The following is a 26,492-nucleotide window of genomic DNA, read 5'->3' as shown; positions in this document are numbered from 1 at the left end:
TGTGTATCCTTGTGAACTACATATATATGTGTATCCTTGTGAACTACTTATATATGTGTATCCTTGTGACCTACTTAAATCTGTGTATCATTGTGAACTAGTTATATATGTGTATCCTTGTGAACTACTTATAAATGTGTATCCTTGTGAACTACTTATATATGTGTATCCTTGTGACCTACTTATATATGTGTATCCTTGTGAACTAGTTATATATGTGTATCCTTGTGAACTACTTAAATCTGTGTATCATTGTGAACTAGTTATATATGTCTATCCTTGTGACCTACTTATATATGAGTATCATTGTGAACTAGTTATATATGTGTATCCTTGTGAACTACTTATATATGTGTATCATTGTGAACTAGTTATATATGTGTATCCTTGTGACCTACTTAAATGTGTATCATTGTGAACTAGTTATATATGTGTATCCTTGTGAACTACTTATATATGTGTATCATTGTGAACTAGTTATATATGTGTATCATTGTGAACTAGTTATATATGTGTATCATTGTGAACTAGTTGTATATGTGTATCCTTGTGAACTACTTAAATGTGTATCATTGTGAACTAGTTATATATGTGTATCATTGTGAACTACTTATATATGTGTATCCTTGTGAACTAGTTATATATGTGTATCATTGTGAACTAGTTATATATGTGGATCCTTGTGAACTACTAAATATATATGTGTGTCCTTGTGAACTAGTTATATATGTGTATCCTTGTGAACTAGTTTTATATGTGTATCCTTGTGAACTACTTATATATGTGTATCATTGTGAACTAGTTATATATGTGTATCCTTGTGACCTACTTATATATGTGTATCCTTGTGAACTAGTTATATATGTGTATCCTTGTGAACTACTTAAATCTGTGTATCATTGTGAACTAGTTATATATGTGTATCATTGTGAACTAGTTATATATGTGTATCCTTGTGAACTAGTTTTATATGTGTATCCTTGTGAACTACTTATATATGTGTATCATTGTGAACTAGTTATATATGTGGATCCTTGTGAACTACTTATATATGTGTGTCCTTGTGAGCTAGTTATATATGTGTATCCTTGTGAACTAGTTTTATATGTGTATCCTTGTGAACTACTTATATATGTGTATCCTTGTGAACTAGTTGTATATGTGTATCCTTGTGAACTACTTATATATGTGTATCCTTGTGAACTAGTTGTATATGTGTATCCATGTGAACTACTTAAATGTGTATCATTGTGAACTAGTTATATATGTGTATCATTGTGAACTAGTTATATATGTGTATCCTTGTGAACTACTTATATATGTGTATCCTTGTGAACTAGTTGTATATGTGTATCCTTGTGAACTACTTATATATGTGTATCCTTGTGAACTAGTTGTATATGTGTATCCATGTGAACTACTTAAATGTGTATCATTGTGAACTAGTTATATATGTGTATCATTGTGAACTAGTTATATATGTGTATCATTGTGAACTAGTTATATATGTGTATCCTTGTGAACTAGTTGTATATGTGTATCCATGTGAACTACTTAAATGTGTATCATTGTGAACTAGTTATATATGTGTATCATTGTGAACTAGTTATATATGTGTATCATTGTGAACTAGTTATATATGTGTATCCTTGTGAACTAGTTTTATATGTGTATCCTTGTGAACTACATATATGTGTGTATCATTGTGAACTAGTTATATATGTGGATCCTTGTGAACTACTTATATATGTGTGTCCTTGTGAACTATTTATATATGTGTGTCCTTGTGAACTAGTTATATATGTGTATCATTGTGAACTAGTTATAAATGTGTATCCTTGTGAACTAGTTATATATGTGTTTCATTGTGAACTAGTTATATATATGTATCATTGTGAACTAGTTATATATTTGGATCCTTGTGAACTCGTTATATATGTGTATCATTGTGAACTAGTTATATATGTGGGTCCTTGTGAACTAGTTATATATGTGTATCCTTGTGAACTAGTTATATATGTGGGTCCTTGTGAACTAGTTATATATGTGTATCATTGTGAACTAGTTATATATGTGTATCCTTGTGAACTACTTATATATGTGTATCCTTGTGAACTAGTTATATATGTGTATCATTGCGAACTAGTTATATATGTGTATCATTATGAACTAGTTATATATGTGTATCATTGTGAACTAGTTATATATGTGGGTCCTTGTGAACTAGTTATATATGTGTATCCTTGTGAACTACTTATATATGTGTATCCTTGTGAACTAGTTATATATGTGTATCATTGTGAACTAGTTATATATGTGTATCATTGTGAACTACTTATATATGTGTATCCTTGTGAACTAGTTATATATGTGTATCATTGTGAACTAGTTATATATGTGTATCATTGTGAACTAGTTATATATGTGTATCCTTGTGAACTAGTTATATATGTGTATCATTGTGAACTAGTTATATATGTGTATCATTGTGAACTAGTTATATATGTGTGTCATTGTGAACTAGTTATATATGTGTGTCATTGTGAACTAGTTATATATGTAGATCCTTGTGAACTAGTTATATATGTAGATCCTTGTGAACTAGTTATATATATGTATCATTGTGAACTCGTTATATATGTGTATCATTGTGAACTAGTTATATATGAACTAGTTATATATTGCTAGTTATATATATATAACTAGTTATATATGTGTATCATTGTGAACTACTTATATATGTGTATCCTTGTGAACTAGTTATATATGTGTATCATTGTGAACTAGTTATATATGTGTATCATTGTGAACTAGTTATATATGTGTATCATTGTGAACTAGTTATATATGTGTATCATTGTGAACTAGTTATATATGTGTATCCTTGTGAACTAGTTATATATGTGTATCATTGTGAACTAGTTATATATGTGTGTCATTGTGAACTAGTTATATATGTAGATCCTTGTGAACTAGTTATATATGTAGATCCTTGTGAACTAGTTATATATATGTATCATTGTGAACTCGTTATATATGTGGATCCTTGTGAACTAGTTATATATGTGTATCATTGTGAACTAGTTATATATGTGTATCATTGTGAACTACTTATATATGTGTGTTCTTGTGAACTACTTATACATGTGTATTCTTGTGAACTAGTTATATATATATATATATATGTGTATCCTTGTGAACTACTTATATATGTGTATTCTTGTGAACGAGTTATATATATATGTATCATTGTGAACTCGTTATATATGTGGATCCTCGTGAACTTGGGTGGTATATAATGAATCTACAGTAAAATGCTAAAACATTCTTGTGCAGGTATCGATTGTGCTGAATTCGCACTGGGGAGAGCCATTGGACCCTAATTCACCAATGGACGTGGAAGCGGCGCAGCGTTATGTGCAGTTTTCTCTCGGCTGGTTCGCCCATCCCATCTACGTCGATGGAGATTACCCATATTTGATGAAGATTAAGGTCGAGGAACGAAGCCCACCTGGAAAGTCTCGGCTACCTGAATTTACGGAGGAACAAAAAAAGTGGATCAAAGGTATGCACCTTGAGTCTAAAAACAACATAATAGGGTACAAAATGGTAGATGACAAAAACAGATATTTATTATTTTGTGACACTTTCACAAGCACATTGTATGACAAATAATGATATTAGCATTTCTATACATACCTTGCATCTTTACTGTTATTAGCCCCCATTGGGATTAGTCCGAAATGTGGGCTTATGAATTGGGTCTCAACCGTCTGTCAATGCATGCGTCCGCAACCATATCTTGGAGATATATGGACTGCTTGTGGTTCATATTTGGCACAAAGACAAGCTTACAATAAATGACAAGCTTACAAATTTGACAAAGTTCATACTTGGCTTACAATAAATGATGCAACCACCAGCCACAGGCTGCATAAAAAATAAAAATAAAAATTTTTTAGATTATTAATGTTTTTACTGATATCGAATATATGTGTGACAATAATGATGCATTTGTTTTTAGGTACATCCGATTTTTTTTCACTCAACTATTACACAACACGCCTGGTGAAAAACCGACACATTTATGGGAACATATGGCGAGGTTACGAGGCTGATATGGAGATGTATCTGTTTACCAACCCAATGTGGCCAAAGTCAGCTGCATCATGGCTTCGATGTGTCCCTTGGGGCCTCAGGTAAGCAATAAACAAATTACTTATTGTCACTTCAACACCTCGTGAGATTTGTGACATCTGTTGTATCATAAATAAATAAACAAGAAACAAGTACAGATGCATTCAAAGTACTTGGCCCCCATGCCAAATAATTAAATATCCGACAGCACGGCAATACTGCAGTGCAGCTCATAGAGACTGCATTGGGAGGGAGAGGTGTACAATAATTGATTGATCAATTGTATAATTAAAATCAATAAAATATTATCACAAAATATTTTCTTAATCAATTGGCTAATAGCATAACTAAACCACTAGTGCTTCATCCGAAGATGTATATTTTAGAAATTTAATTAAATAATTCATTAATAAAAAATTAAATAATTAATTGATTAATCAATAAATAATTCATCGATTAAATGATTAATCAATAAATCAAAAATATCGTTGATAGCCACATCACCTGGTCACTGTCATGTCCAAATATTAGCTTCCCAGCCCAAAAGGTGCCTGAGATATTGGCCAAATGAGAAAGAAAATAAATAAATGATTAATAATGAAAATAAATAAATAATAATAATCATTTAAAAATTAAATTATTAATCAATTCGGTCATAGAACACATAAACCACCACCATTTCATCAGAATCTGTAACTTAAAAAAAAAAAAAAATTGTCATTAATCGAATAATTAAATAATTAATCGATAAATTGATTGATTGATTAATTAATAAATCAAAAATATCCTTGATAGCCACATCACTTGGTCACTGTTATGTCCAAATATTAGCTTCCCAGCTCAAAAGGTGCCTGAGATATTGGCCAAATGAGAAAGAAAATAAATGAATGATTAATAATGAAAATAAATAAATAATAATCATTAAAAAATGAAATTATTAATCAATTCGGTCACAGAACACATAAACCACCACCATTTCATCAGAATCTGTAACTGAAAGAAATTTTTTTTTTTAGTAATTCATCGAATAATTAAATAATTAATCGATTAATTGATTAATTAATAAATCAAAAATAGCATTTGCAGCCAAATCACCTGGTCATTGGCATGTCCAAATATCAGCTTCCTAACTCAAAAGGTGCCTGAGTTAATGGTCAGAAGAGAAATGAAATTTAATTAATTAAATAAGTACTTAATTAAACGCTAATAATTAAATAACTCCTCAATTAATTGATTATTCAAAAAACAAAAAATACTGTTTTTGACAAAGGAGTTGCTCACTATTGTGCCGACATTTCAGCTTCCTAGCTCAAAGGATGGCTGAGATATCGCCCGGACAAACAAACAAACAAGTACACATACATTCAAAGTACACCGCCCCCATGCCAAATAATAATAGCGTAAGGACTCGACATTGTTATCCCTTTTACGCCGCACCCAGTGACCCGATGCCCACGGCACTAATGGAATTACGATCTACGAACTGCGCTCTTTGTTTATCACGTACAACCATACTCGAAAAATCTGAATTAGCCGACGTTGGGGCCCAAAAGCATCCGATTAACGGCCGATACGACGCCATCTTATTGGCGTCTGCTGGGTGAAGGCGAAGCAAGCCATCCGCTGATTGGACAGTCGAAGGCGACAGCAAGCCGTCCACTGAGTGGACAATCCTGAGCATGCATTTGTGCCGGTGTCGTCGATCGCGGTGTACGCTAACCTCATCAGGTGGGTTTACCATAATTTCTAAACATTCCGTAAACTGGGTATCTATTTGCCTGCTCCTGTCTTCTCCCACGGCCAGTTATATGTGGCATGTTCAAGAGCACGGTCGTTCAAAGATGTGTATATCAAGGTTGATAATACGAGTATGCAAGGAGTCGTCAGAGGCTTGACTATTACCCCAAACATTGTTTATCCAGAAGTTTTAAAATAATTTCAACCTCTGATACTGCGTTCATTGTATTATATTCCTACTGCTCTGCCTTGACATTGACGCTTACCAATGCGCCAGTATGGGGCTAATTCCAGTTGATTTACTAATCCGTTCATTTTTTAAAAGTCTATGTTTCTACTGCTGTTCCTTTCCATTGACACATACCACTGCGCCAGTGTGGCCAGAGTGGTGCTATGCCGATTCCTATTACGAATCCATTCATTTTTCAAAAGTATATCGTAGCGTTGTCATTTAAGTAGATTGCAATAAATACTTTGTTCATATACGCACTCTTCATTCTCATCTTTCTTCCTAACTCTTACTCGGACAAGCAAATCCCCTATGCCATCCATAATCGTACACTCTATCCATACACCACATCCTCCCTTCCGTGGATGTTCCACGGGTTTCGGCTAGTGCCAAATAATTAAATATCCTACAGCGCGGCATTGCCGGGGCGCCCCTGGTGCCCGGCAATACCGCAGTGCAGCTCATAGAGGCTGCATTGGGAGGGAGAGGTGCACACTAATTGATTGATTAATTGTATAATTACAATCAATAAAAGATTATCACAAAATATTTTCTTTACCAATTGGCTAATAGCATAACTAAACCGCTAGTGCTTCATCCGAAGATGTATCTTTCAGAAATTTAATTAAATAAGTCATTAATAAAAAAATTCATACTTAATTGATTAATCAAAAAATAAATAATCGATTAAATGATTAATCAATAAAACAAAAATATCCTTGATAGCCACATCACTTGGTCACTGTCATGTCCAAATATTAGCTTCCCAGCTCAAAAGGTGCCTGAGATATTGGCCAAATGAGAAAGAAAATAAATAAATGATTAATAATGAAAATAAATAAATAATAATCATGAAAAAATTAAATTATTAATCAATTCGGTCACAGAACACATAAACCACCACCATTTCATCCGAATCCGTAACTGAAAAAAAAATAAAGAAAATAGTATTTAATTGAATAATTAAATAATTAATCGATTCATTGATTAATTGATTAATCAATAAATCAAAAATATCCTTGATAGCTACATCACTTTGTCACTTATGTCCAAATATTAGCTTCCGAGCTCAAAAGGTGCCTGAGATATTGGCCAAATGAGAAAGAAAATAAATAAATGATTAATAATGAAAAGAAATAAATAATAATCTTAAAAAAATTAAATTAACAATCAATTTGGTCAGAGAACACATAAATCACCACCATTTCATCAGAATCTGTAACTTTAAAAAAAAAAAATGTCATTAATCGAATAATTAAATAATTAATCGATTAATTGATTAATTAATAAGTCAAAAATAGCATTTGCAGCCAAATCACCTGGTCATTGGCATGTCCAAATATCAGCTTCCTAACTCAAAAGGTGCCTGAGTTAATGGTCAGAAGACAAAGGATATTTGATTAATTAAATAAGTACTTCATTAATCGCTAATAATTAAATAACTCCTCAATTATTTGATTAATCAAAAAACAAAAAATACCGTTTTTGAAAAGGACTGGCTCACTATTGTGCCGAAATTTCAGCTTCCCAGCTCAAAGGATGGCTGAGATATCGCCCGGACAAACAAACAAACAAACAAGTACAGATACATTCCAAGTACACCGCTCCCTTGCCAAATAATTAAATATCCTACAGCGTGGCATTGCCGGGGCACCACCGGCGCCCGGCAATACCGCAGTGCAGCTCATAGAGGCTGCATTGGGAGGGAGAGGTGTACGCTAATTGATCAATTAATTGTATAATGAAAATCAATAAAAAATTATCACAAAATATTTTCTTAATCAATTGGCTAATAGCATAACTAAACCACTAGTGCTTCATACGAAGACCTATCTTTTAGAAATTTAATTTAAAAAGTCATTAATAAAAAATCAAATAATTAATTGATTAATCAATAAATAATTAATCAATTAATCAATAAATAATTAAGCGATTAAATGATTAATCAATAAATCAAAAATATCCTTGATAGCCATCACTTGGTCACTGTCATGTCCAAATATTAGCTTCCCAGCTCAAAAGGTGCCTGAGATATTGGCCAAATGAGAAAGAAAATAAATAAATGAGTAATAATGAAAAGAAATAAATAATCATTAAAAAATTAAATTATCAATCAATTCGGTCACAGAACACATAAACCACCACCATTTCATCAGAATCTGTTTTTTTTTTTTCGTAATTAATCGAATAATTAAATAATTAATCGATTCATTGATTAATTGATTAATCAATAAATCAAAAATATCCTTGATAGCCACATCACTTGGTCACTCATGTCCAAATATTAGCTTCTGAGCTCAAAAGGTGCCTGAGATATTGGCCAAATGAGAAAGAAGATAAATAAATGATTAATAATGAAAATAAATAAATAATAATCATAAAAATATTAAATTATTCATCAATTCGGTCAGAGAACACATAAACCACCACCATTTCATCAGAATCTGTAACTTAAAAAAAAAAAAAAAATTGTCATTAATCAAATAATTAAATAATTAATCAAATAATTGATTAATTGATTAATTAATCAATCAAAAATAGCCTTTGCAGCCAAATCACCTGGTCATTGGCATGTCCAAATATCAGCTTCCTAACTCAAAAGGTGCCTGAGTTAATGATCAGAAGAGAAAGGAAATTTGATTAATTAAATAAGTACTTAATTAATCGCTAATAATTAAATAACTCCTCAATTAATTGATTAATCAAAAAACAAAAAATACTGTTTTTGAAAAAGGACTTGCTCACTATTGTGCCGAAATTTCAGCTTCCTAGCTCAAAGGATAGCTGAGATATCGCGCGGACAAACAAACAAACAAGAAAGAAAGAAAGAAAGAAAACAAACAAACAAACAAACAAAGTGAAAACTGAGTACTTCCTTTCAGCGTGCGTCACTGCCGAGCTCCCTTCGGTGCCCAGCAATGACGATTTGCAATGCCTGGAGATGGCATAGGAAAGGTGCGGTGTACAACAAGAAAACAAGAAAACAACTAGAGTGAAAACTGAGTACTCCCTTTCAGCGTGTGTCACTGCCGAGCCCCCTTCGGTGCCCAGCAATGACGATTTGCAATGCCTGGAGATGGCATAGGAAAGGTGCGGTGTACAACAAGAAAGAAAACAAACAACCAGAAAGAAAACTGAGTACTCCCTTTCAGCGTGTGTCACTGCCGAGCCCCCTTCGGTGCCCGGCAATGACGATTTGCAATGCCTGGAGATGGCATAGGAAAGGTGCGGTGTACAACAATAAAACAACCAGAGTGAAAACTGAGTACTTCCTTTCAGCGTGCGTCATTGCCGAGCCCCCTTCGGTGCCCGGCAATGACGTTATGCAGCGCCTGGAGATGGCATAGGAAAGGAGTGATGTACAATATGTCGTGCATAGCAGGATACTTGTGAAATCCCTAAAATAAGTTGTTGGCCTATGATGACCTCAAAAATAATTGGTGGTTGAATTTAGTGACCTGGTATGCAAATCCTCTTAAACCTTCAAGTGAATTGGATGAAAATTGAGGATTTTGGGAAATTTGGCCTATGTTGACCTTTTGGCCTGTTTTGACCTCAAAAATACTTGGTGGTTGAATTTAGTGACCTGGTATGCAAATCCTCTTAAACTCTCAAGTGAATTGGATGAAAATTGAGGATTTTAGAAATCTGGCCGATGTTGACCTTTTGGCTTATGTTGACCTTTTGGCCTATGTTGACCTTTTGGCCTATGTTGACCTCAAAAATCGTTGTGGGTTGAATTCAGTGACCAGATATGCAAATCCTCTTAAAATTTCAAGTCAAACGGATGAAAATTAAGGATTTTAGAAATTTGACAAAGTTGGTGACCTTTGGCCTATGTTGACCTATTGACGTTTTGACCCCAAAAACAATAGCTTCTTGCTTATGACGAACTCTACCATTTGGTGAAGTTTCGTGAAGATCGGTTGAAATTGTGACCTGTAGACGACTGACATACAAACTAGTTATATTATGCATTTGTTTTTCCCATAAGCGCCCTTTCCCTCTTGTGTCTGGTGTCTGTCTTCTGTCTTCTCTCTCTTCCTTTCTCTGAGACAGACAGACAAACAAACAGACAGACAAAAAGACAGAATAACGCACAAGACCAACCAATATACTTGAAAAATCTTCGATTTTCGCAAGTAATAAATTTGTTAGAAAACTAGAAGTTCTGAACTTGGTCACAGGAGCAGAATGCTTCATTGATGTGTTGATTTTAAACAAGTGCATATGTATACAGGATAGATGAAAACAAAGAAGAAGAAGAAGATATTGAATAATGACATGTACAATGGCATGCATTTGTCTGCTTGGGGTCCCTCATCGCGAACCGGCGGTAGAGCACGGATCTTGAGGTCCATTTCACTACTCGGGGATGGGTGAGTTAGGGCCACTAGGGTCACAAATGACTCACCTACCATGTTCTAAAGGACGTCAAACCGACATCCTGTCTGTTGACATTAGTTGGTGGACGTTACAGATCCCACGGTGTCCTTCGTGAAGAGAAGACGAGCGATCATTGGCACCATGTCCAAATAGGTATTCAAGACAGCCGTTCACCACTTCAGAACACCCCCATCTAAAAGCATGATCTTTTCTACACCTATTAACCAACTCCCAAGTTCACCTCCGCAACTCTGAAGTTCACCTCCTTCCAAATTTCCAGTGGTTCCTCCCTGAGAGTTTGTTTCTGTATCCACCTTGTTTACCCCATGCGTCTTCCTCTACCCTCCATTCCTCCCCACATCCCTTATTTGTCCATTAAGTCTTCCTCTATTTTGTCCTTCAATCCTGTTATTGGTGCCCCTCCCCTCCCCCCCCCCCCCTCTCTGCTGTTCCTTTTGTTCTGCTGCATCCTGATTCGTTGTGGTCTAGCTCTTCCACGAGCCTTGACTGAGCATGCAAAAACCAAACAAGAAAACAAAAAACCTATATAGGGGAAACTGCATCTTCGGCACATATATGTGGCCCCAGCAAATGATGCAACCACCAGGGATGCCATTTCACGGTGGTTGTACCCCCCCCCCCCCCCCCCCCACCAATGCAAGTCTGGGTCCAAATCTTCCCCATTCTTTCCTGCTGCCCAGATTTGTCAGGGCAGTGCGGTCACGGTCAGAATGCGGATCATCCCCATGGGCAGCCCTTTCCCTCTTGTGTCTGGTGTCTTCCTTCCTTCCTTCTTTCTTTCTCTCTCTCTTCCCCCCTCTCTCTCTCTCTCTCTCTGTCTCTGTCTCTGTCTCTGTCTCTCTCTCTCTCTCTCTCTCTCTGTCTCTCTCTCTCTCTCTTCCCCTGTCTCTCTCTCTCTCTCCCTAACTCTCTTGTGGCCCTAACTTTGTGAAGGCGGTGGTGCTCCATCCTGGATGTGGGGATCTCTGGGTGACTCCTGGAAGATCGATTGGCTGTCTCCATACCATGGGCTTGTTCAAGAGAACTGTCAAGTGCTAAACAACAACATCCAGCATACATCCCTACTGCATAAGAAATAAGAGGATCCTGATACTGAAATTGGCATTAGATCAAACAATTCATTCACAAAGGTTCAATCCAAAAGACCTCAATTACTTCGGATCAAAATCAGAATTATTTTGAATTGTTTCCTTCACACTGACTACAATGATGAAATGCATTCTGGGAATAGAATATATGGACTTCATTGGCTTTGTTGCTGCATTAATGGCAATTGCAATATCTGCAGAAACTTTATTAAAACTGATATTCCAACAGAAACTTATTACGCTATTTTCCTTTTGTCAAGGCGGTTGTTAAACTTTGTCAAGGAAGAGTATGGTGATCTGGACGTGTGGATCACAGAGAATGGCTGGGCGGATGATGAGACAGACCTTCTGGATGATGCAGAACGCATTCTATACGTCAAAGCCCATTTGAATGAGATCTTGAAAGGTGTGTGGATATCTGTGATCTTACTATAATTCATCAAATGTCTGACCGTCCGTCTGTCTGTCCGTCCGTCCATCTGCCCGTTTCCAGGTACTGCAAAAACAGCTGAAACGCAACGATATTTTGGGTGGGTAATCCTGGGACCCCCTGGAGTAAAATAGGCTATATTGTTTTTCCAATTTCAGCTTTGGTCTCCAGCATTTTCAGGTTTGGACTCCCGCCTAACGTTATTGTCCGGGTAGCGCAAAAACGGCTGCACCGATTGCAACGATACACTTCCAACCTCCATGCCCGTGGGATTCCCACAGGTGACCCCACTAGTATATAATAATTCATGCTTTTAAATAATGGACAGTATCTAGAGATGCAAATCTCCCGGTATTTTATCTTTAAATGAATTTAGTTGCCACACCACTGGTGCAACACATCATTTAGCAAATTACTACATACCGATCTTGGGAGAAAAACAATTGAGAACTAGAACATCACTCAGTAGAGCGTATACCTCCACCAAGCTGAACAGTTTACATTTTGTATCCCACTGATAGATCTGGATTCGGTCCTGAATCAAAAGGTAATCGACTTGTTCTTGTCACCTAACCAACTCTTCCACCACGTTTTGACATAACTCGTTCATAACGTTTTTTTAAAATCTCGCATCCGGATCCGGATTCAGATATTCTCCAAAATCGAATCGATTCTTCCTCGTCACACACCCAACCTGTCCACCAAGTTTCGTCCGAATCCGTCCATAACGTTTTGAAATATCGTGCTATGTCTCGTTTTTGGGCCTATCTCTCAAAATATTTTTTTTTTTTTTTTTTTGTATACAAGATCGAGGCTCGTGAAAGAGCAAACATTAATCACACAAAAAGACAAACCGACACACAAAACACAAAAAACAAGGGGAGCGGCAGACAAGATGGGGAGAGAGGGGGGAAGAACACAAAAGAGAGGGGGAAGAAGGGGAAGGACACAAACACAACATTTGAGAGCAGGGACATCGGGAGGACTTGGGGGGAGGTGGGAGAGGATTAAAACATATGAACACTGCAAGGACTCTGGGGTGAATTACCGGGGGTAGAAAAGATCAAGGTTTTCGATGGGGGAAGATAAGAGATGGTGGTGAACAGCTGTTTTAAAGACCTGGAGGGAGGAGTGGGATTGAAGGGAGTGGGGGAGTTTGTTCCAGAGGCGGGAGAAAAGGGGAATGAAAGAGTGAAGGTGAGCAGAGAGCCTAGACTTTGGCAGTTTAACCATAAGAGGGTTGCAGGCAGATCTTGTGCGACCTGAAGGAATATTGGGGGGACAGAGCACAGAGAGAGCTGGGGGAGCAAGGCCGGCGAGGAGTCGGTAGAAGACAGAAAGACCACCAACCTGCCTGCGGTGAGTGAGTGAAAGGCCCTCGGCGTTGACTACATCGCAGGAGATTCCAATGATTCTGAAAGCTTTGGCCTCAACAGCGTGAAGCCGAGCAAGATGTGAGGCAGGAGCACCAGCCCAGAGGGGGGAACAGTATTCCATTGAGCTGCGGATGAAAGCCTTGTATGTGGTGAGGAGCTCAGGTGTGCCAAGGAAGGACTTCGCACGACGGAGGATGCCCAGTCGGCGACTGGCTTTGGAGGCCAGCTTAGAAATGTGGTTTTCCCAAGAAAGATCATGGCAGATAGTGAGACCCAAAAGCTTGAGCGACAGAACTTCTTGGAGAGGATTGTTGAGAAAGTAGATGGGAGGGTTGTCCAGTCGGTCCTTTCGGAGAGACATTGTAAGAGTGTGAGATTTGTCAGGATTGAAAGACATGTTCCACTTGTTTGACCAGTCTGTGATTTTGTCCAGGTCTGCAGAGAGTGAGGAGGCTGCAGACTGCCGATCTGAGGGATGAGGAATGGAGCGACAGAGAGTAGAGTCGTCAGCAAAGAGATAGAGAGGATTTTCAAGAGAGTCAGAGAGATCATTGATGAAGACCAGAAAAAGCACAGGGCCCAGAACACTACCTTGGGGAACTCCAGCCTGAACAGGAAGAGGAGATGAGAGAAACCCATTCAGGGCCACACGTTGACTACGACCAGAGAGGAAGTCCGCCAGCCATGCGTGGAGATTTCCATGGATACCAAAGGAGGAGAGTTTGGAGAGCAGAGCAGGGTGCCAGACCGTATCGAAGGCACATGAAATGTCAAGGGAGACAGCTCTAATTTCCTGTTTGGCGTTGAGGACCTCCATCCATTGTTGAGAAAGCAGAAGCAGCATGTCCAGAGTAGAGTGACCAGGTCTGAAACCAAATTGATGATCAGAGATCAAGCCATTGGAGAAGAGGAAAGATTTAATATCTGAAGCAATGATGGATTCCATGACTTTGCTGATAATTGGGAGAAGGCTGATTGGTCTGTAGTTGCTGGGATCTGTTTTTGCACCTTTTTTGTGCAAAGCGGTGATGTTGGCTGATTTCCAAGCAGATGGCAGATGACCTTGAGCAAAAGAGAGGGTGAAGAGAACAGAAAGAGGGAGTGAAAGAGCAGAAGAACATGATTTTAGGACCCGTGGGCTGATGCCGTCAGGACCAGTTGCAGAATCAGAGTCGAGGGTTGACAGAAACTTTTCCACCTTATCAGGAGGAAAGGACACAGAGTCCAGGAGCAGCTGGGTACGACTGGGTACGGTGGGTATAGAGAGGGATGGGTTTGGGACACAAGATTTAGAGGCAAACACAGAGTTGAGGCATTCAGCTTTTTCACGTGCGGAGTCAGCCGTTAAGCCGTTTGAGGTGAGGGAGGGGATGGAGGGGGAACAAACACCAGAAACAGATTTGACCAGACGCCACCAGGATTTGGAAGAGGGAGACAGATAAGAGAGTTCGGTCTTGAGAATGGTGAGATATTGTTTCCTGGCTCTCCTGAGGGTGGACACACACTTGTTTCGGGCTTTGTGAAAGGAAATGAGATTTCCTTCCGTTGGATTTGCTTTCCAGGAGACGAAAGCAAGTTGTTTCAGGGCAACAGCCTCACCACAAGATTCCGTGTACCATGGACGGGAGGAAGGGTATGACAACTGAAGACGAGATGGTATAAATCTGTGCATGAGAGAGAGCAATTTACTTTGAAAGAATTCCCAGGATGAGTTGATGTCAGAGGCGGTAGAGATGGGAGACCAGTCCAGATGATTGATGGCTGCTTGAAGACCATGCCAGTTGGCCTGAGTGAAATGCCAGACTCGTCGATGCTGAGGAGGCTCTCTGAGAATGGTCAGAGAGATGTCCACTTTGACAAGCACATGATCAGATGAGCCGATTGGAGCAGAAGAAGAGCAGCAGACATTTTCAGGGAAGTTTGTCATAACCAAATCCAGAAGAGAAGATGCTCCGTTGACTGAGATCCGGGTCGGGAAATTGACAGATTGTGTCAGTCCCAGTGAGTCGCAGAAGTCCTTTGCTGAAGAGCCATGGCTGGTGAGAGAGGTACCCACACCCAGCCAACTGGCATGGTGACAATTGAAATCACCACATATGAGGAAGAGAGAGTTGGGATGGGTAGATAGAAGTTGGTCCATATTATCAGACAGTGAGATGTAGATGGAGTCATCGCTGATTGGTGGACGGTACAACACACATATGAATAAAAGGTGGGAGCGAAGGGGAAGCCGTAGCCAAAGGTATTCCTGGGGGTGAGGTGGAGAGAGGGCAGTGGAGGGCGAGTGAGGAAGAGAGTTTTTTATAAAGATAGCAACCCCACCTCCAGGACGAGGCTCAGGTCTATCATACCGGAGGAGGGAGTAACCTGGGAGAGATACCAAGGCATCAGAGACATCATGAAGGAGGAAAGTTTCTGTTAAGCAGATCACATCTGGTTTGTCAGAAGCAACCTGTATGGAGAGGTCAGTCAAGTTTGAGCGAAGGCCCCGGATGTTTGAGGTCCATACCGTTAATTAAGAGGAAGGGGGAGCATCGGGTCCAGAACAGGGGGGGGGGAGGGGTAGGGTAAGATGTGGAAGAGGAGGAAGAGGTAGGGAGAGCTGTTGAAGGTGTGTCAGAGATTTCAGAATAGCTTGGAGAAAGGGAAGAATGGGGCAGACAAAAGGTTTGATGGAGATTGGGTGAGGCACAGTGAGGTGTTATTTGAGGAGGGGGAAGAGCAAGGCAGGAGGTTTGGGGAGATGAAGGTGAAAGTTGGAAGGAGGAAGAAGCAGGGAGGATGCTTTGAGGAGGAGGGGTGAGAGGGGAGTCTAGGAGGGGAGGAGCGAGGGAGAGTCTCGGAGGGGAGGGGTGTGGGGGGAGTTTAGGAGGGAGGGGAGGGAAGGGGCAAGGGGGGAGATTTGAAAGGGATGGGTGATGGGGAGGATTTGGAGGGGAGGGGTGAGATTGGATTTTGAAAAGTGTACGATTCATGGGAAACGAACATTTTTTGCAAAATGAGTTTGAGACCTTCGAGTCAAAAATACGTTTGAGGACACTGGAGGAGGGATGGAGTTCTGGATAGTTTATGGAATGTAGAAAGGAGGAACTGTAAGAGATGGTATTATATATATTTTTTGGAATGAATAGATTTGGTGAGCAAGACGAAAGCATCCTTTTGTAGGAAAAGAAGAAAAGGGTGTTATGTGTTATAATATACTAGCAGAGGTACCCGGCTTTGCACGGGAGTGGGAGGAGGAGGGGAGGGGGAAGAGGAGGGGAGGGGAACGGGGGGGGAGGGGGGGAGGGGGAAGCGGGGGAGGAGGAGGGGATGGGGAAGAGGAGGGGAGGGGAATGGGGGGGAGGGGGGAAGGGGGGGAGGGGGAGGGAGGGGGGGGGGGAAGGAGGGGGGGGAGGGAAGGGTGCGGGGGTGCCCAGGGGAAGAAGGGCCCCTCCCCTCCCCCTCCCCCCCGTTCCTCTCCCCCCTCCCCTCCCCCCTTCCCCCCTCCCCCTCCCCCTTCCCCCTCCCCCCTCCCATCCCCTTCCCCCTCGTTCCCCTCCCCTTCTCTTCCCCCTCCCCTCCTCCTCCCCCTTCACACCAGGGGGGTTGACTCAGCCTGTCATCCCACCGAGGTCGGAAGTCGGAACTCATTGTCGTCAAATAAATGTAGCCTGTATGTTTCACTCTTTGTCACATGCCGTTGGTCCCATGTCAATCGGATGAAGTTGAAAAATTAACGTTACGAAGGTTCTCTCGGACGTACTGATTCCGAATAATGAAGTTGAAAAATTAACGTTCCGAAATACGCTAATTACGCTAACAGAAGCGCTGGAGGGAGCACTGCGCTCCCTCCCTTAGATTCCCTCCCTCTTCTGCTAGCGCTAATTACGCGTAACACACTAATTTTAAAACCCGAAGTTTTTTTAATTTTAAGGTGTGCTGTAGTCAGAAGCGCTAGAAGCGCTGCGCTCCCTCCCTTCGAATCCCAGTTGTCGGCGTGCAGTTGTTTGCCTTATCCCTAAGAAAAACGACCTGCAATTGATACAGAACTGGCGTCCAATCTCTCTTCTCTGCACAGATTACAAGATTTTTGCCAAAACGCTAGCTAACCGTGTAAAGACTGTTCTAAGCACAGTTATACATCAGGATCAATCGTACTGTGTTATGCACAGATCTATGCACGATAACATTTTTTTGGTACGAGACCTGTGGGATGTGTGTGCATTTCAACAACAACATACCGGTCTCTTTTTTATTGACCAAGAAAAGGCTTTTGACTCTGTTAATCATGAGTATTTGTTTCACATTTTAAAGCAATTTGGTTTTGGGGCATCCTTTATTTCATATGTATCCTTATTGTATAATCACATTTTTAGCTTGATCAAAATCAATGATGGTCTCTGTTCACCTTTGCGGATTGGGAGGGGAATTCGGCAAGGCTGTCCCTTATCTGGAATATTGTACTCTCTTTGCATTGAGCCCCTTTTGATTCGTTTACGATCTTCTCTTATGGGATTTTCAGTGACTCCCTCAGAAAATCCCGTTATAATTTCGGCCTATGCTGATGATGTATGTGTTGCTGTTCGCAGCAGTAATGACATTGCTCTGCTATTTGAGTGCCTATGGGTTTACTCTCAAGCATGTACAACGCAAATTAATTGGTCGAAATGCAAAGCAGTTTGGGTCGGCGGTACGCCACCTTCTGCCCTTCCAATTCTCCCTATGAATTTGACATGGGAAAAAGAAGGTGTGAAATACCTCGGTGTTTACCTTGGAACCCCAGGCTTTGTCAAAAGGAATTGGGATGGTTTGCTCCACAAAATCAGCAACAAATTAAACAGATGGAGAGGAATTTTGTCGACCTTGTCTTTCCGAGGTCGTGCCCTGGTCATTAACAACCTGGTGGCCCCTCTCTTATGGCATAAAATGATTGCCTTGCAGCCACCTGCAACGTTGGTGTCGTCAATCCAAAAATGTTTACTTGGCTTCTTTTGGGATGGCAAACACTGGCTAAAGCCAGAGACTATTTGCCTCCCACTGGCAGAAGGAGGTCATGGGCTTGTGGACATTCTTTGTCGGGTGATGGCCTTCCGAGTCTCCACAGCTCGTCGTTTTATATTTCTGGAGGCCTTGCCCTGGAAATCGACTGCAAACTGTATACTAAAACAAGCCGGCATGCTTGGGTACAATTGTGAACTCTTCTTCATGGAGCTGCAACATGTCGATGCTTCGCTGCTCCCTGACTTTTACCAAGATGTCTTGAACGTCTGGCGGTCCATTTCAATAACTCGCCAAATGGAGACATACAACAGTGAAAGGTTCCTCCGGGAACCCCTTTTCTACAATGCCCTCTTTCCTGCTATTCCTCGCTCACGTGCCTTTGTGCAACGTTTTGTGAGTGCTGGCGTGAAAACGACTCGGGACCTTCGCGACTGTAACAGGAACAGTTGGTTCTCCGCAGGACATCTTCAAGTAAGAACTGGCATCAGATCTTTGAGGAGCGTAGCCAAGGTCCTACAGGAAATCCTGTGTGTTTTTAGGCACCTGGGCCTGAGCTCAACCACCAACATTGGTGACCACCATACACCACCACAGATCTGTGCTAGCTCTAGCCTGCCAGCTGATAGCGCCACAACATCTATCTTGCTATCCTCATCGCCACTTTCCAGCAAGGATAAAAAGAGACTGTATCGTTTGTGTATCTCAGTTTGGTTTCCCTCGTTACAGCCTCTTTCTTTTGGGGCTCGATGGAAAGAGAAACTGCCTTCTGGGTCTCCCTCCCATCCGCAATGGTCTGCAATGTATGTTTCACCGATTGTTAAAAGGACTGGTGATATTGCTTGGAGACTCGCCCATATGGTGTTGCCCTCCAATGTTTTATTACATCGTTTTAATGAGGATAATTCAGTGGAATTCCCCTTTTGTATGATTTCTGAAGACCTTTTCCATGCTTACGTAGATTGTGCAAGACTCTTTCCCTTCTTTGGTTTTTTATCAACTTTTTTTAATCGTATGAACTTTTCTTTTTCTACACGTGTTTTTATCTTTGGAACACCACTTAGTTATAAAAAACGCTCTGAGACTGCTCTTGCTAATTTCTTAATTTCTATTGGAAAATTAGCAATCTACAAAACAAGAAAAGCAAAGCTCCTGGCAAATGCTGATATTTTATGTGATGTGGTAATTGTGTTTAAGGCTCTAGTCATGGCAAGGTTACGCTTGGAATTTTCTTTTTGCCAAATGAAAGATGATTTACAAACCTTTGTGGAAAAATGGTGTGCAAAGGGTGGGTTTTGTAAACTTGATCATGGTTTGTTAAGTTTTTTATTTTAGTGCTTGGTGTTTTTATTGTTGTTGTTTGGCTGCACACGTTTTGAATTGTGGTGACTTTATTATTTGCATGACTTGTATGGTTTTCTTACCTTTATAATAAAAGAGCTTCAAAAGTCTAAGTCTCTCTCTCTCTCTCCTCTCTCCTCTCTCCTCTCTCCTCTCTCTCTCTCTCTCTCTCTCTCTCTCTCTCTCTCTCTCTCTCTCGCTCTCGCCCCCTGCTGGCCGTTTCGTGTGTTGGGCGTGGCAAGATGGCGCGTGCTCGTGCTTGTGTGTTGTAGCTCCTGGCTCGTGTTGGTTTTCATCCTCTCCCCACCAACCTTTTTACCTTTCCCCTTCCTTTGGTTTTTTCCTTTTGTACTCTTGTCGTGTATGTTGACCTTTTTCCTCCCTTCCTGCTTCGTTACCACCTGTCCCTCGTTTTTTTCTCCTCCTTCGAGACAGAGAGAGGGAGAGCCAGCACGGTAAGGGTTTGTTTGAACCACGTTTTTTCCTAACGTGGTTTAAACCGTGCTTTCGTTTCTAGTTACTTAATATATATATATTTTTTTCTATTCTTTTTTTTTTTGGGGATTATACAAATCTATTTGCTTTCACTTCGTTTCTCCTTTGACGATATGGCTAATAGGAGTAGCCAAAGGCCTGCCGATCGTGTTACCAATGAGGGTTTATCGCGTAAGCACGGGCTGTGCCTTGTCCCACCGGAGGGAGTTGAAATGGATGACATTTTGCTTGCGATTGGGGATTTGATCGACGTGAGTAACATTCGTGCCGCGTCTCGTATGAATCACAAAATTGTGGTTTTTGTTTCGCAAATAAGTCTGGCCGATATTGTTGTGCAGAATGGTTTGACCTTGGGAAACGATCTGTTTGTTCCTGTGTCGTCGATGGACACGCCGGCAGTTAAAGTCATTCTGAGCAATGTTCCGCCTTTCCTAGGTAACGAGGAAATCCTACACAAGCTAGGTGAGTTTGGCACTGTCGTCTCTCGAATCATTAGGGTTCCTCTACGTACGAGAAACGGCAGGTTGAAGCACGTACAATCGTTTAGACGTTTTTGTTTTGTTGTTCTAAAAGACGCAGCGAAGCAGTTGAACACCTCCCACACCTTTAAAGTAGGCGAGCATGAATATAGAATCTTCATGGCGACCGAGACCTTGATCTGCTACGGATGTGGAGCACACGGACACACTAAGCAGTATTGCCCAGACGCCAAGAAGACGTACGCTACAGCAGCTGGGTCGGCCCCCCCTGTAACTGATGCAGTGCCCCCCGTTCATGAGCCTGGTGGAGTACAGACGCCCACACCAGAAGACCAGGGTGTGGAAAGTGGTGGCGGTGTTGCTGAGGTTAGTGCAGCAGGGGTGCACCCAGTCGATGAGGACAAGAGGCTGCAACCTCAAGAGAATATGGTCTTTGAGGAGGTATTGATGAAAGGCACCGAGGCTAAGAGGAACCTAAAACGTACCTTTTTGAGTGCCGAGGTGGAAGACAAAGGTAGCAAAGTGATACTCGTACAAACAAACAGTATCTCAGACTATCCTGATGATTCTCAGCAAGCTGGGCAGGGTGGTGACGAAACAGAGGAGAGTAGGACTTCACCCCTTGCTCTTGTTGAAGAAAATCAATGCAGCAGTATTGGTTGTGATGATGGCACCATTGTCCCTTGTGACAACGAGCAGTCCCAGGGCCTGAGTGACAACGGTTGTTGCTCACATCCGGTTGAAACGACCAAGGATGATGGTCCAAGCAGACCTATAATAGGCAGCAGTGGTGGCACAGATGTGCCCCTTGTGATGCAACAAGAAGACTGCAGTGGTGATGACACAGAAGGTGTGCCTGCTCCTGACACACAACAAAGGAGTTTCAACGTTGATGTGGTTAGGGAGCTGGATGAGGAAGCTCAAAGCCTTGTGTCTGTGAATGATCATCAGGGAGAAGAACAGATGGAAGCAACAAAGGAAAACGTCATCAGTTTCCTAAACGAGACGTTTAGGCAACGCTACGTTGTGATCAAAGACCATTTTCCCGATGTGAAAACTTTCATCAGGGCTGCAAGACCCCTCCTGCAAAGAAATGACCCAATGGAAATCTCGGAGGCCCAATTTCAGCGTCTTCGGAAAGCGGTCACAAAGGCGAATAAGGAATTGCAGGCGGAGGGTGAGTTACCTTTGTAAATGGCTTTGCGAAAGATATGTATCGCATCCCTGAATATCAATGGGGGTTGTACCCCCTTACGAAAAATTCAGACAATTCAGGCGATGGAGAGGGTGAAAGCCGACATCATCCTGATACAGGAGACTCATGCTACGAACACCCTGGTTGCTGAATGGGGAAAACTTTATCGAGGGCAGTGGTGGCTGAGTGGGTTTACCACACCCAAAGCTGGTGTTGCCATCGCCTTGAGTGATAGAATCCCTGCTCGGAAGATTGTCTTTAAGGAAATTTATAAGGGACATCTGATAGCGGTGGATTTCTATTGCAACACGCAAAGGATCATCATTGTGAACGTATATGCACCGAGTGAGCCCATGGAAAGAAGAGTGTTCTTTTCCACTCTGCATGACTTTGTAAAAGGACTGGATACAACCGCTTTCATCTGTGTTGCTGGTGATTTCAATTGCACTATCAATCCTTCCGTAGACAGGACCGGTCATGAACCCCATCCAGCTTCTATGAGGATTTTGGAGAACATCATCAAAAATCAGCATTTGAAAGATGTTTGGAGGTTGCAACACCCAACTTCACGGTGCTATACGTGGTGCAGATGCCATGATGGGAGGATATCAATGGCAAGGCTAGACAGATTCTACGTGAATAAGCCAATGCTAAATGTGATGGCCACAACCCAGATACTCCCAACTGGTTTCACAGACCATTACCTGGTTTCAATGGGTTTTAATTTGCCTCTGACCTCAGGGGGTAGTGCGTATTGGTCACTTAATACCCACCTGCTGAATGATATGAGATTCAAAGAGGCTTTTCGAGCCGTGTGGGAAAGAATTCGGTCCTCCAAATTTGAACATGCTAACCTTCGACTGTGGTGGGACCTCGCAAAGGGTCAGGTCAAATCGTTCTGTCAACAATATAGTCTTTATGCCACTAAATTGCAAAATCTCTCGATTGATTCATTAAAGGCTGAAATTGCAGCCCTGGAGGAAAACATTAATACGGCTGGGAAAGACACTACAGGTGACCGGCTGCTATGGACTAAAAAGGCAATGTTGACTGAACTGGTACGGCAGCGAGCAATGGGCACCCTGGTACGCATGAGAATGAGTTATTTAACGTTGGATATGCCAAATAAGGCCTTGTTTGGTTTGGAGAACTCTGTTAAAAAATCACAACAGATTCATGGGCTACGTGCTGCTAATGGGCCAATAGTGACCTCCCAACAGGAGATTAAGTCTGTTTTGAAGGTTTTTTATACAAACTTGTACTCCCCCCAGAGCATAAGTAATGAGACCTTGCAGGAGCTGACTACCAGGCTTCCAAGACTTGAGGAAGACCAGCAACGCACATTGAACATGTCAGTTTCGGCTGCTGAACTTGAAACTGCTATGCGGAGCTTGAAGGATGGTAAAGCCTCTGGGATTGATGGTTTGCCCGGAGAGTTCTATAAGACTTTTTGGAAACTTGTGGGACCTGACCTGCTTGAGGTATTTGATGAATGCCTTCATGTTGGAGAGCTTCCCCTGTCCTGCAGAAGAGCAGTCATTTGCCTGTTGCCAAAGGCTGGGGACACTCAACTAGTCGAGAACTGGCGGCCTGTCTCATTGCTGTGTGCGGATTACAAGCTTTTGTCGAAGGCCTTAGCAAACCGTTTGGGAACTGTGATCAGCTCTATTGTGCACCCTGACCAGACCTACTGTGTACCAGGAAGGTCAATTTATGACAATATTTTTCTGATAAGGGATATTATTTCTTGTAATAAGTACGTGCGTGCCAGTTTTGGGTTGTTGTTTCTTGACCAAACAAAGGCTTTTGATCGTGTTGATCATACATATTTGTTTTCTGTTCTGGAGCGGATGGGTTTTGGCGAAACTTTCATTTCCTATGTCAAGCTGTTATACACTAACACCTTCTGCATGATGAAAGTAAACAACAGTTTATGTCCCCCTTTTCCTTTCCGTCGGGGTATCCGTCAAGGGTGTCCCCTTTCTGGACTTCTGTATATAATTGCCCTTGAACCACTCTTAGCATCCATCAGGCAGCGAATAACTCAGGATGTGGGAGCCGTTTTTGGTTCAAGATTTGTGGTCACAGCTTATGCTGATGATGTATGTGTTCTGATTAAGGGCCCAAGTAGTGTTGCTGCGGTGCAGCGTTGCTTTAAAGACTACTCTGCGGCCTCTTCCGCCGAAGTAAATTGGGGCAAGAGTGTAGCCTTATGGTGCGGTTCAGATAACCTTTCTTTAACACTGCCACCGTCACTCCCACATAATCTAGAGTGGAAAACAGATGGAGTCAAATATCTTGGTGTCTATCTCGGCAACCAGGAAGTAGAAACGAAGAACTGGGAAGGAATGATTGAACAAATTACACACCGGTTGAAACGATGGGAAGGACTGCTGCGATCTCTTTCTTATAAAGGCCGCTCTCTTGTTATAAATAACTTGATAGCAGCAAGATTATGGCATAAACTAATTGCCTTGCAGCCACCCAAGGAGTTGATACCAGCCATCCAGCGGGTCTTGGTTAATTTCTTTTGGAATGGATACCACTGGCTTCGGCCGCAAATACTGTACCATCCTCGGAAGGAGGGTGGACATGGAATTGTGGAGGTGTCCACCCGGCTTATGGCTTTTCGCCTACAGTCTGTGCAACGTCTGTTGTATGCTGAAGAGCTGCCCTGGCGCTCATTTGCGTTTTTCTTGTTGCAACAAGCGGGAGGCCTGTGTTATGATAGGCACTTGTTCCTGGTGAACCTTGACCGTGTCAGCTTAGTTTCAATCCCAACTTTTTATCAGGGTTTGCTGAGAGTTTGGAAAGGTTTTGGGGTTCATCGTTGCCTTGAGGCTTATAATTGCCGGATGTTTATCCAAGAGCCTATTTTCTATAACGGTTTTTTTCCATGCATTCCTCATAGTCCGACTTTGATTAGGAAATTTACTCAAGGAGGAATTGGCAAAGTTTGTGACCTGAGGGATACATCTGGGACAAAATGGATGTCTGCTGGCAGGGTGGCGGCCATTCTTGGTTTAAGATCCGTGCGTATTGTCAGCCAAATTATACGCATCGTCAAGAGGAAGTTTAAGGAGTTAAATATTGGCTGGGAAGGTATAAACAATGTCGAGGATGTTCGGCTGTCTTTCCCTGAAATTAAGGTGCTCCCAGCTCTCCAGTCGAATGGTGAACTTGTCTCTCCTTTTCATTTGGCAACAAAGGCTGGTATTCACAAGCTCCTTCGAGAAAACCAAGTATCACCCTTCTCCGGAGTAACAAGAGTGGCCTTGTGGTCCGAAAGGTTAGGGCCAGGGTCTCCTGCCACGCCACTGTGGCCTAATATGTACAAATTACCTATTTACGGGTTCCTCGCAGATATCCAGTGGAGACTAGCACATTGGGCTCTCCCTACGAACACCTTTGTTCATCACCTTGACAGCTCAGTGCCAGTAGCATGCCCCTTCTGTGTACAGAAGGAGGATCTCTTTCATGCCTATGTGAAATGCGAAAGACTAATACCTCTTTTCTTGATTCTCACACACCTTTTTGATCAGTTGTCTTTTCCTTTTACTTCACATTCTTTTATTTTTGGTGTATCTTTCAGACCCTCCTGCAAGGACTCTGGTGTCCTCCTAAACTTCTTAGCTGCTGTAGCAAAATACTCAATATATAAATCGAGGAAAATTAAAATTGATAATGGGCATGGGTTCGATGTTGTACCTATGTTTAAAGGGCTGGTGTCTGCAAGAATAAGGTTAGAGTTTGATTATTATGTGGCGAATGAAAATGTCAAACTCTTTGAATGCAAATGGTGTATCAATGAAGCCTTATGTGTTGTGAATGAATCGAATTTGTGCTTTTCTTTTTAACATTAAGAACTGTTGTTTTTTTCTATTTTTTTCTCTCCTGTAAAAATGTAACTTGACCTGGTGTGTTTTTTTGTGAAATAAATGGTGTTGCAAATTCAATTCTCTCTCTCTCTCTCTCTCTCTCTCTCTCTCTCTCTCTCTCTGTCTCTCTCTCTCTGTCTCTCTCTCTCTGTCTCTCTCTTCTTCTCTCTGTCTCTCTCTTCTTCTCTCTTCTTCTTTCTTCTTCTCTCTTCTTCTCTCTTCTTCTCTCTTCTTCTTTCTTCTTCTCTCTTCTCTCTTCTTCTCTCTGTCTCTCTCTGTCTCTCTCTGTCTCTCTCTTCTTCTCTCTTCTTCTCTCTTCTTCTTCTCTTCTCTTCTTCTTCTCTCTTCTTCTTCTCTCTTCTTCTTCTCTCTTTCTTCTCTCTTCTTCTCTCTTCTTCTTCTCTCTTCTTCTTCTCTCTTCTTCTTCTCTCTTCTTCTTCTCTCTTCTTCTTCTCTCTTCTTCTTCTCTCTTCTTCTTCTCTCTTCTTCTCTCTCTTCTTCTTCTCTCCTCTTCTTCTCTCTTCTTCTTCTCTCTCTTCTTCTCTCTCTCTTCTTCTTCTCTCTTCTCTTCTTCTCTCTTCTTCTTCTCTCTTCTTCTTCTCTCTTCTTCTTCTCTTCTTCTTCTCTCTTCTTCTTCTTCTCTCTTCTTCTTCTCTCTTCTTCTTCTCTTCTCTTCTCTCTTCTTCTCTAACCTCTCCTTCCCCCTTTATTTTTTAAAAT

The 26,492-nt window shown here is 41.3% G+C and overlaps 1 protein-coding gene across 1 annotated transcript in view; it reads left to right on the top strand.

Moving 5' to 3' along the window:
* The window catches only part of LCT (lactase), a gene marked incomplete in the record, with an annotated part of 262,995 nt that overhangs the window by 212,150 nt on the left and 24,353 nt on the right, over positions 1-26,492 (top strand). The window contains 3 exon segments of the mRNA XM_068096286.2: positions 3,337-3,565; positions 4,025-4,199; positions 11,859-12,004. Of these exon segments, the coding sequence (XP_067952387.2) occupies positions 3,337-3,565; positions 4,025-4,199; positions 11,859-12,004 (550 nt within the window).

The sequence above is a fragment of the Myxine glutinosa genome, chromosome 1, assembly GCF_964187855.1.
Source record: "Myxine glutinosa chromosome 1, kmMyxGlut1.1, whole genome shotgun sequence".
NCBI classification, from domain to species: domain Eukaryota; kingdom Metazoa; phylum Chordata; class Myxini; order Myxiniformes; family Myxinidae; genus Myxine; species Myxine glutinosa.
The sequence above is the reverse complement of the archived record's forward strand: the minus strand, read 5'-3'. Positions and strand labels throughout refer to the sequence as shown.